The 12283-nt window shown below is 64.2% G+C and overlaps 2 protein-coding genes across 2 annotated transcripts in view; one reads left to right on the top strand and one right to left on the bottom strand.

The window, feature by feature from the left end:
• Nucleotides 1-541: 541 nt before the first annotated feature.
• On the top strand, nucleotides 542-3784 carry PRXL2B (peroxiredoxin like 2B). The gene is made up of 7 exons (XM_060141669.1): nucleotides 542-713; nucleotides 914-1091; nucleotides 1939-1990; nucleotides 2498-2561; nucleotides 2645-2720; nucleotides 3015-3133; nucleotides 3627-3784. Exons 1-7 carry the CDS (start codon nucleotides 627-629, stop codon nucleotides 3648-3650), a joined length of 600 nt encoding a protein of 199 aa, XP_059997652.1. The 5' UTR covers nucleotides 542-626; the 3' UTR covers nucleotides 3651-3784.
• A 1666-nt stretch (nucleotides 3785-5450) lies between these two features.
• The window catches only part of MMEL1 (membrane metalloendopeptidase like 1), a 31741-nt gene continuing 24908 nt past the window's right edge, over nucleotides 5451-12283 (bottom strand). The window contains exons 11-23 of the mRNA XM_060141663.1: nucleotides 11482-11618; nucleotides 11032-11125; nucleotides 9693-9821; nucleotides 9190-9288; nucleotides 8689-8772; nucleotides 8216-8319; nucleotides 7878-7936; nucleotides 7552-7671; nucleotides 6945-7078; nucleotides 6782-6847; nucleotides 6146-6241; nucleotides 5623-5699; nucleotides 5451-5550 (exon numbers count right to left, since the gene is read on the bottom strand). Of these exons, the coding sequence (XP_059997646.1) occupies nucleotides 5451-5550; nucleotides 5623-5699; nucleotides 6146-6241; nucleotides 6782-6847; nucleotides 6945-7078; nucleotides 7552-7671; nucleotides 7878-7936; nucleotides 8216-8319; nucleotides 8689-8772; nucleotides 9190-9288; nucleotides 9693-9821; nucleotides 11032-11125; nucleotides 11482-11618 (1299 nt within the window). The remainder of the gene's footprint in view (nucleotides 5551-5622; nucleotides 5700-6145; nucleotides 6242-6781; nucleotides 6848-6944; nucleotides 7079-7551; nucleotides 7672-7877; nucleotides 7937-8215; nucleotides 8320-8688; nucleotides 8773-9189; nucleotides 9289-9692; nucleotides 9822-11031; nucleotides 11126-11481; nucleotides 11619-12283) is intronic.

Below are 12283 nucleotides of genomic sequence, written 5' to 3'. Positions count from 1 at the left end.
GATACTGAAAGGTGTCAGAGGGCTGTCGCGAGGAAAAAACAAGACAAATCGGCAAGGCACCTAGTACACTGCTGTTATCCCTTTCGGGTCCCTTTCACCCAAAGTTTGGGGGTTAAAGGCAGGTATTAGCTGGCATGAAATTGACAGTATTTTATGATTAAAGCCAACACGAACGTGTAACTGAGAAAACGCTGCATTCTCATGGATTTTCAAGATGAAACAAGACCACGGGAAAAGCTAAGCCCTCGGACTCCTCCACCAGATGGGACCCCCGCCGGAACTCCGGGACCCCCACCGCTCCGTCGCTTACCACCCCGCACTCCACGACTGACCCCGCCCCCGGCCGGGCGCTGCACTCTGCGCAGGCGCACCTCCAAGCTCCGCCCACTATCAGCGGCGCCATTGGGTGACGGGCTCATGCATATACAAAACGAGTGCCCGGGAGCCTATTTTGCTTACGGGCAGCTGCGGTAGGCGGGGCCGGGGCCGGGGCCGGGGCGGAGGGGGCGGGCCGGGGCGGTGGTCTGGGGGCGTGTCCGGGGCGGAGCCGGGCCGCGCGTAGTACTGAAGGCTGAGCGGACTGCTGGAGAGCGGGCTTGCTGCTGGGGTCCGGGGTGGCAGTCGCCATGAGCACGGTGGACCTTGCCCGCGTGGGCGCGTGTGTCCTGAAGCACGCGGTGACCGGGGAGGTGAGGCTGGACGGGCTCAGGGTGGTGGGTGCGCCCCGGCACCTGGCAGCGGCATCCGAGGCTGGCGCTGGGGCACAGGGCGGAGCTGGGGGCGCAGGCTGGGCGCGCAGGCTGGGCGTGCGCGGCGCTGGCCGGGGGCACGGGGCGCGGGAGCGGGGCCGGGAGTGAGGACGTGCGCACGGGCGGTGGTCCGACGGCGCCCCTCACCCGCCCCGGCGCGGCAGGAGCAGGCGTGCGTGGTGGCCGGCCTGCGGCGCTTTGGCTGCATGGTGTGTCGCTGGATCGCCCGGGACCTCAGCAGCCTGAAGGGGCTCCTGGACCAGCACGGCGTGCGCCTGGTGGGCGTGGGGCCCGAGGCCCTGGGCCTGCAGGAGTTCCTGGACGGTGGCTACTTCGCGGGAGGTGCCTGCACTCCCCACCCTCCTCCCCCTGCGGCCCCCCAGCCTTGATAGGCTCCTGTGTCCCCTCCCCTCCCCTCCCCTCCCCTCCCTCCCTCCCCTCCCCTCCCCTCCCTCCCCTCCCCCCTCCCCTCCCCTCCCCTCCCCTCCCCCTCCCCTCCCCTTCCCCTCCCCTCCCCTCCCCCTCCCCTCCCCTCCCTCCCCTCCCCTCCCTCCCCTCCCCTCCCCTCCCTCCCCTCCCCTCCCCTCCCCTCCCCTCCCCCTCCCCTCCCCCTCCCCTCCCCTCCCCTCCCCCCTCCCCTCCCCCCTCCCCTCCCCCCTCCCCTCCCCCCTCCCCTCCCCTCCCCCCTCCCCCTCCCCTCCCCTCCCCTCCCCTGCCTTCTCCGGCCGTGGCCTCTACCCGCCTGCCCCAGACATGATGTTCTTCCCACTGTGGAGGGCTCAGTGGTGACTCTGGCCTGCGATCCAGGGCAAAGGTCTTTACTGGGTCAGTTGCCAGCTCCTCGCCTCCCCAGGAGCCAGATCCTGAGCTTCTCCAGATGCTTTCCCCAAGGAGTATCTGGGATCAGAGCCCAGGCTCCGCTGCCTCCCGACCCCACCCCGCTGGACCCCTCCCCTCACAGAGCCCTGGGCCCAGTGGCAGAGTCCAGACAAGTCCTGCTTCTCCCTTTCCACCTGTACCTCTGGGCCTCTGCCTCTCCTCTAACAATGGGGACAGTCAGCCCTGCTCTGCCCCTCCTGGTCCTTGGTGGGCGAGCTGCGTACCAAGGGTGGACAGAAGGCCGGATGCAGGAGGGTGAGCCAGGGGGGCAGGTGGGCCTGGGGCACCACCTGTGGCCTCTACTTTTCAGAGCTCTACCTGGATGAGAGCAAGCAGTTTTACAAGGAGCTGGGCTTCAAGCGGTGAGCTGGGGGCTCGGGGCTTCACCGCTCCCTTCTTCCTCTTCTCCCCTCCCTCTCTCCCTGGCCAAGCCGGCTCTGGGGCCATCCACTGCTCCAGCCAGCCCTGCTGGGCTCTCTTTTGGGTGCCGAGTGTCTATTACGGGCTGTAGGTTAGGCTTCTCACCCAGGGCCTCCCCACAACCGGCTGCAGAGGGCACCTGGGCCTAGTGCCCCAGTCAGGGGCCACGCTAGCCACCTCGGGTGCATCTGCCAGCGGCTGGCTGCCTCCTCTGACTGGCAGTGCCGGCTGAGCCGGCAGCCCGGGCTCACCCAGTCCACACTCCCCACACCCTCTGTGGGGCCCCAGGCCTGCCAGCCCAGAGGCTGGCTGCCCCGTGCCTCCTGAGCCCCTGGTGAGATGGGGCGGGGCCTGCTTGTGGGAACTGGTCTGTGCAGAGCCTGGGGGCAGGCGCTGGGCTGTCTTTGGTGAAGAGGCAGAGCCTGGACAAGCCAGCCGTGTCTCGGCAGGTACAACAACTTGAGCGTCCTGCCGGCCTCCCTGGGGAAGCCTGTTTGTGACGTGGCCGCCAAGGTTTGTGACGGCCAAGGTCGTGTGGGACTCAGGTGCAGGGCCTCCTGTCTAGGACTGACCTGGGCCTGCTCCCCTCCCCCCAGGCCAAGGCTGTCGGCATCCAGGGCAATCTCTCCGGGGACCTGCTGCAGAGCGGAGGGCTGCTGGTGGTCGCCAGAGGTGGGCCAGGGGCGGGGCATGAGGGGCCACCGCAGGGTCACGGGGTCAGGGGTGCAGGGCCACATACTCAGGTGGGAAGGTCTTGATGAACTCGACCCTGCCCTCACCCTCCCTCCCTCCGGCTTACTGATCTCAGCACAGTTACCCCCTTGGTGGAGTGGCCCAGCTCTGAGTGTCATCCTAACTGGGCGGGGTGTGGCCAGAACAGCTCACTCATCTCAGTAACCAGGTGGGGTAGTGGCCACACAGGGGCACCCTGACGACGCCCCCCCCCCCCCCGCCCGCCGGCTGCAGGTGGAGACAAAGTGCTGCTACACTTCGTCCAGAAGTCTCCAGGTGACTACGCCCCCCAGGAGAGCATCTTGCAGGCCCTGGGCATCTCTGCGCAGGTCTGTACCAGTGAGCCGCCCAAGGTGAGCGAGGTCTGGGGCGGGCGCTGCGCCAAGCCGCCCCCCCCCCCCCCCCCCCCCCCCCCGCCAACTCCTGGGTTGGGCGCTTGCTGTGGCCGGTGCTGAGCCAGACCTTGTTGGCCTTAGGCGATTCTGGGCTCACGGCAGCCCCAGGATGTCACTGCCACCCCACTTTGCGGTGACGGGCCAGGGGCAGGGTGGCCAGATGGGCAGGCACAGCAGGGCCCTCTCCAGGGGACAGGGGGCTGGTCAGGGGCTGCAAGGCAGAGGAGGGGCCCGTCCTCTCAGCCTGGGAGGGCTGGGCTTTGTCCCAGGTGACCGTTGCCCACGTTAGTTTAGCCTGGTGCTGGTGGTCTACCTCCTGTGCCCCGAATGGAGGGGACTGTCCAGCACACTCCTCCTTCTGCTTGGGCCACAGACCCCTGGAGGGTGGGATCCGCTGCTCTTGGCCCCGGGGAGTGTGGCCGGGCTGACGGGGCCTCTGCTGGCTCCGCAGGGTGACGAGGCGTGCTCAAGGTGAAGGCCCCGGGCCTCCAAGGATGTGAGCGGCGTCTCCTGCCCTGGGCACACTGGGAGCTGGATGTGAACAAATTCCGGAATCTCTGGGCTGGGGCTCAACTCTGCCTGGTCTGCAGGCAGCGATGAGCATTAAACTGCACTCCCTGGATAGTGTTTCTTCATTGCCTCTGAGTCTTGCGTCCTTGGCAGCCCTGGCCACCCCGGCCTCGATCGCTCTTGGCGTCATCCAGGCCAGCGGGGCGGTCATGCCTCCCGAGGCGGCACCTTCCTGCTAGCAGAGTCGCTTTCCCTGGTGGGTTGTTGTTGGTGGACGTGCCCCTGCAGCCTCCCTGGAGACCTCAGGCCTTTGGCACATGTGGGTCAGGGGTCTGAGAACAGGTCCAGGGTGTGGGAGACGAGGGTGGGATGGGCTCCGTCTGATAGTGAGGAAACTCCCCAAGCTCCAGGCGGGAGCCTGGCCCGGAGGGGTGGGAGCTAACGGGGTTTCCAGGGAGGAGATGGTTTCCATTCCACCCGCTGGAGTCTGGGGGACAGTCGGGGACTTTTAGGGAAAGGGCTGCTCTGCCAGCAGGCCCTTTACTCACGTGAGACTTGTCATGTGCGCCCGCTGGGGGTGGGGGGTAGCCTGGGGGGGGGATGTCCGGTTCCCCCGATGCCCCTGTCACGAGGCGGGGAGGTGACAAGCACCTCAAACCTAACAGGTCTAGAGCAGAACTCCTGTCCTGCCCCGTCAGGAGCTCTCTCGTCTGAGTTCAGATGACTTTCTCAGCACCCTCCATGCCCCTGGTCCAGGCCTGGACAACCACAGTGGCCTTCTAGCTGGCGTCCCAGCGTCCCCGGCCCCCAACAGAGCCTCTCTGTGGTCATTTAAAAACTCAGGGCAGGGCTTCCCTGGTGGCGCAGCGGTTGAGAGTCCGCCTGCCGATGCAGGGGACACGGGTTCGTGCCCCGGTCCGGGAAGATCCCACATGCCGCGGAGCGGCTGGGCCCGTGAGCCATGGCCGCTGGGCCTGCGCGTCCGGAGCCTGTGCTCCGCAGCGGGAGAGGCCGCAGCAGTGAGAGGCCCGCGTACCGCAAAAAAAAAAAAAAAAAAAAAAAAAAAAAAAACTCAGGGCAGGTGACAAGGTTTAACCGCTCACTGGCTTCCAGTTACACAAAACCCCAAATCCAGATTCTGGGCTGCAGCTCAGATCCCCCCGCCCCTCTCCTGGAGCTCAGCTCCTTCCTGGGTCAGGATCCCCTCTCCCTACCTGAACTGTGATCCCCGAGGGCGGGCATTTGGGGGCATCATGGTCATTGCTGTGCCCCCGGCAGAGAGACCCTGGGGAAATTGTCAGGAGCGCCCTGCCATTTCCTCACTTGGCCACCAGCAGTCAGCGGCAGGGGCAGCGGGAGAGTGGGGCACTTTCTCAGGTATGTCACCCCGACGGCCGGCCCTGGGCCCTGCTACACAGACAAGGTAGCCGACTGCTTTAAAGCCTTTACTTAGCTCAAGTCTGAACCTCGTGGACATCTGAGGAGGACGCGCTTTGGCGAGCGGGCAGAAGACTGATAACCGTGTCTACAGGGCTGCGGTGGGCGGTGTGGATCCTCGCGGGCGGGCGCGGAGGGGGCTCAGGGCCGGGGCGCACTCCAGGCCGGGCGCGGAGGCCGGGCGCGGCATGGGTGGGTTGGCTGCGGGTGGGTCGGCTGCCAGGAGCGGGGCGCACGCCGGGTCCTCGCTGGCAGCACCGTCTCCGCGCGGACGGGGCATCTCGGGTCGGCGGGTGGGCGTGGGCCGCGCAGCTCGGCTTGGCCTTGGCTACCAGACATGGCATCGCACCTTCGGGTGCATAGGGGAGCCCCGCGCGCAGTGGAACGCGTCTGCGAAGGCGGCCAGGTTCTGCAGCGAGCCCAGCACCCTGCGGGTGGACAGAGGAGCCTGAGACAGCGCCGGCCCGGGCGCGGGGCGCAGGGGCACGGGGGCCACTTGCCTGTACTTCAGGGGGCTGTGGACGTCGGTCTTGATGGACTGGATGGCGAACTCGGGCCGGTAGGACCCGCACCACACCTGTGGGTGCATGAGGGGCATGTCTGCGGGACTTGGAGGAGGGGCAGGGGGATGGGGTGCAGGGGCAAGGAGGACCAGAGGGGATGCTACGGGGGCACCGTGGGCCTGGGGAGGCAGGCGCCCCTAGGGCTGTGGCACGGAGGGAGTGCGGCCTGGTTCCTCTCTGGGCACAAAGGAGTCCCATCAGGACTCCCGCTGCTCCTTCTTGGGTGGGGGGAGGGAAGCCAGCGGGTCACCCCTCTCCCTCCACAGCTACGTCTGAATCTTCCCCGGCTCCAACGCCGCCACCATCCTTTCCCTCCAGGAAGCCTTCCTGGCCCACTAGTTCTGGTTCTGCCTGGCTTGCCCGCCAGGGTGTCCCTGGAGGCATGCGTCAGTGGGGGCCCGCCAAGGGTGCAAGTGGGGGAGCCGGTTTCCAGCCAGTGGGGCAGGGGACCGACCCCCACCTGTGCATAGCTGATGAAGAATAGCTGCTTGTCGGTCAGCTGCAGTCCTGGCAGCGGCTGGTCCTTGCCGCCTTCCGCCACCCACTTCAGGTAAGCCTGCAGGCACCAAGCGGGTGCTGGGCCAGGGCCTGCCCTCCTGGGGGCAGCACCGGGCTGGCCAGGACTCCAGGGTCCTTGCATTGGGGCGGAAGGGAGGTCTGGCTTCTGGGCCTCCTCCGGTGGGGGTCCTGCCCCTGCAGCGTGGGGCCTCTGAGAACCCCAGGGACCATCGGTAGGAGCCCACTGCCTGGGCAGCCCGCCACATGAATGAGCGCCTGACGGCCAGTGCCCGAGGCTGCTGGTGCAGGGCTGTCGCTGAGGCTGGCGGGCGTTCAGTGACTGTCACTGCCTTACTTGGCAGTGGGCAGTGGTCTCCCCAGAGCGCGGAGGCCTCAGTTAAGCTTGGGGTAAAGTGTGGGCCTGCCCGCCTGTGGCCGGCAGGCTCCCCCAGGGCTCTGCTGCCTCCCTGTCAGATGAAGGGTCCCGGGATCTGCCTGGGCTTGGGGAGGGGTCAGTCCCTGCCGCGCTGAGGGGCCGTCCCTGCCTGGACCTGGTCGCTCCCCGCCCCACCTCCTCGGGGGCCCTGCTTGGACGCACCTTGTAGGCCTGCCGCACCCCTCCATTGTCTGCGATGTTTTCCCCGAGGGTACTGAAGCCATTCACCTGCAGGCGGGAGACAGGATGGCGGGGGTGCCCGGGCTCCCCGGCTCCGTCCTCCCCCAGGCCAGGGCTGCGGTGTGTCCGGGTGGTGGCCACTCACGTTCTGGTCGTCGGCCAGGTCCCAGGAGTAGTTACCATACTGGTAGACCATGCACTCCGACTGCTTGCGGAAGTGCTGGGCCGAGAAGTTACTCCACCAGTCCATCATGTTCCCGTTCTTGTCGAAGTTCCGGCCTGGATGGGGGCGGGGGGCTGCCCACGAGGCCCAGCCTGTGCAGCGCCAGCCTCTCCCCCACGTCCTCCCGGGAACCCCAGTGTCTAGAGCTCACGTGAGCAGAGAATGGGCCCCCTGTCACGGGGCTGCTCAGGCCCTGGGGGATGGAAGGCTTCAGTGGTGTCCATGCCATCCCCAAGGTCAGGGCCCGGGGTCTTGGGTCACAGGACCCCAGAGGCACTGTGGACTAAGGAGCCTTGCTGTGGTGTCCACACTCTCTAAACCCCAGGGGAGGGGAGCGCTGGACCCTGGGGACATGGGGCTGCCCTCAGAAGGTTTCGCTGGTCTAGCCCAATGGGAAAGGCAACCTCGCTGGGTGGCAGCTGGAGGCCCCTGGAACCAGGCAGGAACCAGGCGGGGGGCCCCCGCGCAGCGGTGGGAGGGGTGTGTTTGTGACTGGAGGTGCGGCTCTGCCCTCCAGGCAGCCCCGTACCGTTGTCATCAAAGCCGTGGGTGATCTCGTGCCCGATCACCATCCCGATGCCCCCAAAGTTCAAGGCCTGGGGCTGCTCCTTGCTGAAGAAAGGAGGCTGGAGAATCCCGGCAGGAAACACTGTGCGAGGAGGCGGCGGGGGGCGGAGTGAGCTGTGGGCGAGCACACCTGTGCGCCAGGCTCGGGGTGGGTGCACCTCGGCGTCCTGGCATTTAACCTCACGGCCGGGAGGTGAAGGTTATGATCCCCTGCCGCATTTTACAGAGCAGAAAACGTAGGCTCTGAAGGCAAGACGGCAGGGCTTATGGGGCGTGGGGTGAACATACCAATCTGGTTTCGGTTTGGGGAGTAGAACGCATTCACCGCAGCGGCCCCGGTGATCCAGCTGTGATAGACAAGTGGGTCATTCAGAGCCCAGGTCTCCTGGGCCTGCCCTCCAGGTCCCCCTACTCAGCTGGCCAGAGCCCACCCTGACCCATGCACAGCGGTCATGCCACGAGGCCAGCACGGCCAACGGCCAGGGCAGGGTCTAGGCCAGTCCAAAGCCCTGGCTTCTCCCTGGGACCCCAGAAGCAGAGGGCGGGTGCAGGGGGGCTCTGAGTCAGACCCACCGCCCTCCCCCGCTGGCCCATGTGCCCCCCTTCCCCGTGCCGTCCCCACTCACAGGTTTCGGTCCACCTTCTCCCGAAGCTTCCTGAGGCTCCGCTGGGCGCCAGCCTTGAGATTCTGCAGTCCGTTCTCAAAGTACAGGTGCTCCGAGAAGTTCAGCTACAGGAGACGGGTGGGCATGCATGTGGGGTCCTCGAGGGGCCCGGGGGTAAGGGAGGTCCAGGGCGGCTGGGGACTGGCCTCAGGACTCGCCAGGCAGTCCCAAATGTGGCCCACAGGCTCTGCCTGCAGTGGACTAGGGGCCAAGCCTGGCTCTGTGCACTTACCGGGCAAGATCCAAGTCCCTCCCAGCCACGGTTTCCCCACCTGTAATGGGAGGTGATGCCAGAGCCCCAGCATGCGGCCAGGGGGCTGAGTTATGGACGGAATCCACCCCCGGTAGCTGAGGGCCCAAGGTCCTCGGGAGCTGGCTCAGGGGCGGGTTGGGTTGGGGCCAGGGGATGGTGGGGCTGTGTGGGTGGCACGCACATTGGAATACTCCTCGTCCAGGTGTTTGTTCCCCTCCTCCAGGATGTAGTCGGGATACCCAACCTGCTCCTGGATGCTCATGGCCTAGGGAGGAGATGGGGGCCGGTCCCTGCCCACCCCACTGTGGGCATCCTGGCTTTGCCCCCGCCGTGTGGGTAAGGGGCTAAGGGACTCGCCCTCCTTGCAGGCTGTGGGGAGGCTAATGGGGACAGAGCGTGGAAGGGCTCGACCAGAGACCGACCTTCGCACCCGGCCGCCAGCCAGGGGTCTGGGCTCGGGCCGGGCAGAGCTGCTTGGCTGCTGTCACACCAGCCCAGAGGGGGTCCTGCCCCCTGGGGCCGTGGCCGCCCCCGCGCATTGCTGGGGGGTCTCGCCTCTGCCCGCAGCCCCTTCCTGAGCCCCCCACCCCCAGGCTCACTGCCCTCATCTCTGAAGAAGGGGTGGCGACGATTACCCTGTACCCCTCGCACCGGGGCCACCCTCTCCCAGCCTCCTGCCCACCTTCTCCTGGGCCGCCTTCTTGGATGACTTGTCCATCCAGCTCAGCTCGTCCAGGGTCTCCATGAACACTGCCCGCAGCTGGTCGATGAGCTCTCTGACCTGGCGGGGGCGCGTGACCCTGGTGCCCAGCTGATCGGCATTGGGGTCTCTGCAGGGGGCCGCTCCGAACGTGGTGGGGGGTTGGGGGCGGAATCTGACCCCCTGGGACAGGGTCCCCACGGCAGCACTCTGTCCTGGGTGGGCCTAGGGCCTGCCAGGCCCTGGACCCACACCTCGTACAACTTGCCCCCTTCCCAGGCAGGCCCTCAGGGCTGGGGGTCGGGGCCAATAGCTGTTGGGGGCCAGAGGCCTGGGGCGGGCAAGGCTTCCCCGCATCCCGCTGTGTGATGGGGCGCCGGGCAAACACGTGCTCCCCGGTACCGCTGAGCACACAGGCGCTGCTGGGGCGAGAGGTGCCACGGGCTGGTGTCCCCTGGCCCAGGGCGGGGTCTCCGGGCACGCACCATGTTCTTGCTGTCCCTGGGGAAGGCCTCCTTGACGTAGAGTGAGCCCACGGCGCTCTCCATGTTACTGTTGACGTAGCTGACGCACTCCCGCCAGCGCACCTCCTGTGCCGACGTGCCGTACAGCGCCTGGCACGTTTCATTTCACCACGTTTACCAACGTCTGCCTCCCTGGCCTCGGCCCCAGTGTGCCCAGGGGCCAGTGGGGGACATTGGTGAACTCAGACACCCCCTTTGAACACCGCCCCTGGTGTGGGAGGACCGGGTGTGCAGTTTGGAAGGCTGGGCTCCCGGCCCAGGCCGACCCCGGGGTGCGGGTGCCCTGCCCGGCCCCGAGTTCCTCCTTGGCCCCTGTCCCTGCCACCCTGGCCTGGCTGTCTGGCCGACTCTGCTCTCAAGGACTCCAGCCCTACCCCAAAGCACAGGCTGGCGTTGACCTTGGGGGCCTTGTCTAGCTCAGCCGTGAGCCGCCAGCTGTCTGGGCCCTGGTGTTCCCGTCTCCAAAATGACGATGAGAATGTCTGCCCATCTGTCCCTGGGGACACAGGGCACAAGATGGAAATGTGCCCCCCGTCAGATTTCTGGCCCCCAATCGTGGCCCCCTCGGAGCTCTGCCCAGCATCTGGCCACACGCTCCGGGGCTGTGGGGTTTCCTGCCTCTTAGCAAGTCAGTGTGACTCATTCTCTGTCCTCTGAGCTCTGGGATTCAGCTCCCTTCTCCACGCTTGGCTCGTGGCGTCCTCAGCCCAAGACGGCAAAGCAGGAGGCCTGATTGCCACAACGGCTTCTGCCCCCATCTCCCCGATCGGGGCCGGACCCCTGCGTCCACTCGGCCTGTGCCCCAGCAGCGGCCAGAATGACCACACCAGGCGGGACATCGGACTGTGGTTCCCGCTCTTAACACCCCAGTGGCTCTCAGTGCACGTGGAATCCGCATGCTGCTCTGGCCCATGGTTGCCTCCCCCTCCTCCCCGACCTCATCTCCCTCCTTCCCCCATGTGACCCCGGGGTCCCTGCCCCAGGACCTCTGCACTAGCTGTTTCTGCTCCTGGGAATCTGGCCTGGGTCGTTCGTGCCTTGAGGTCTCCATGGTCGCTTTCTCAGAGAGGCTCTCCCTGCCCTCACCCCCTCCCCTCACATCCTACTTGCTGGTCTTGAAAGAGCAGATTGTGCTTTGTCGATGGATGGCTTATTGTTAGGCTGCCCCAAGAGGGCGTGTCTCATGAGCCTGGATCGCAGCTCTGATCCCAGGGTGGACCTTGGTGCTTGGCCCACAGCAGGTGGTCAGTGTTAACAAGGAAACAGGCCAGGCTCGGTGCAGGGGCAGGGCATCGCTCACCTTGCGGTAGTTTGCGCGTGCATCCTTGAATCTCTGGCTCAGGCTGCTGATGCGGTCCAGGACCAGGCGCCAGACCAGGTAGTTCTGCATGGTCCTGGGGCAGGAGGCAGAGGGCAGCGGATAGAACAGGTGTGCGCTGTTTGCCCAGGGAGAGGGTGTGGTTTATGGGCCCTTGGACAGCAGGCTCCACACCAAACAGAGACTTCAGGGTGGTGGAAAAAATCTCCAAGACGACCCACAGATACATCCTGCCTGCCCCTGGATGACTCAAGGAGGGGTTCGCATCTCTAACGTAAGGTTCCACTGCCCACAAACATTTGACCCCATCATGTCCCTCGCACCTCAGAGTAATGCTTTATGGGGTTCTCTCCTGAGAGGAGGAGCTGTTGGGGATGAGGAGAGAGCAGGGGAAAGATGCTGACACCTCTTGGGACCTTCCTTGAGCCTCACCTGGATGAGTAGACATCGATGATGTCTTCAAGATTCTGGAGGTAGGGGATGCCATAGACCACCACTTCCTCATCTGGCAGCAGCTCGATTTTGACAGAGGATAGCACAGATTGTATGAAGAGAGTCCAGTTAAATCCCTGGAGAAGGAGGGAGTGAGGAGAAAGAGGGAGAGATGGAGAGGTAGACACAGTTCTTGGGCATCCAAGAAACCCAGCCCCCTCTAAAGAATATTCAAAAAATAAGAGAGAAGGTGCAGGTAATCAGAATCAGGAAAAAGGTGGGTGACATTACTACAGAGCCTACAAACAGTGAAAAGAGATTATGGCAATATATTGGAAAATCCAAGTGTAATGGAAGAATTCCTGGAAAAACACAACTCAGCAAAAAATGAAAGAAGAGATAGAAAATATAAATAGTTTCGTATGTAAGAAACTGGATTATTTAATTTAAAATATTTCCACATAGAAATTTCCAGACTCATCTGGCTTTTCCAGTGAATACTATCTGACATTTAAGGAAGATATACCACTAATCTTAAACTTTCCAGAGAAGGAAAAAAGAGAAAACTCTTTCAACTTGATTTATGAGACCAAGAATAACCTTAATACCAAAATAAGGACATTAAAAGAAAAGAAAACAATAAGCCAGTCTCATTTATGATAATTGATACAAAAATTCTAAGCAAAATATTAGCAATCGGAATTCATCCATACCTATATAAAATGGATAATGCAACACAGCCAAATTAGACTTACTCAAGGAATACAAGTGTGGTGTAACATTTGAAAATCAATATAATTCA

This window comes from Lagenorhynchus albirostris, chromosome 2 (genome assembly GCF_949774975.1).
Source record: "Lagenorhynchus albirostris chromosome 2, mLagAlb1.1, whole genome shotgun sequence".
Lineage (NCBI taxonomy): Eukaryota > Metazoa > Chordata > Mammalia > Artiodactyla > Delphinidae > Lagenorhynchus > Lagenorhynchus albirostris.
This window is presented reverse-complemented; position numbering and strand designations above follow the sequence as displayed.

What these genes read in the sequence shown, in the direction of transcription:
- PRXL2B (XM_060141669.1), top strand. Translation starts at nt 627, where the DNA reads ATGAGCACGGTGGACCTTGCCCGCGTGGGCGCGTGTGTCCTGAAGCAC. An exon ending in CGGTGGCTACTTCGCGGGAG is followed by an intron (nt 1,092 to 1,938) that starts GTGCCTGCACTC and finishes TCTACTTTTCAG; the next exon opens with AGCTCTACCTGGATGAGAGC. An exon ending in GCTGCTGGTGGTCGCCAGAG is followed by an intron (nt 2,721 to 3,014) that starts GTGGGCCAGGGG and finishes CGCCGGCTGCAG; the next exon opens with GTGGAGACAAAGTGCTGCTA.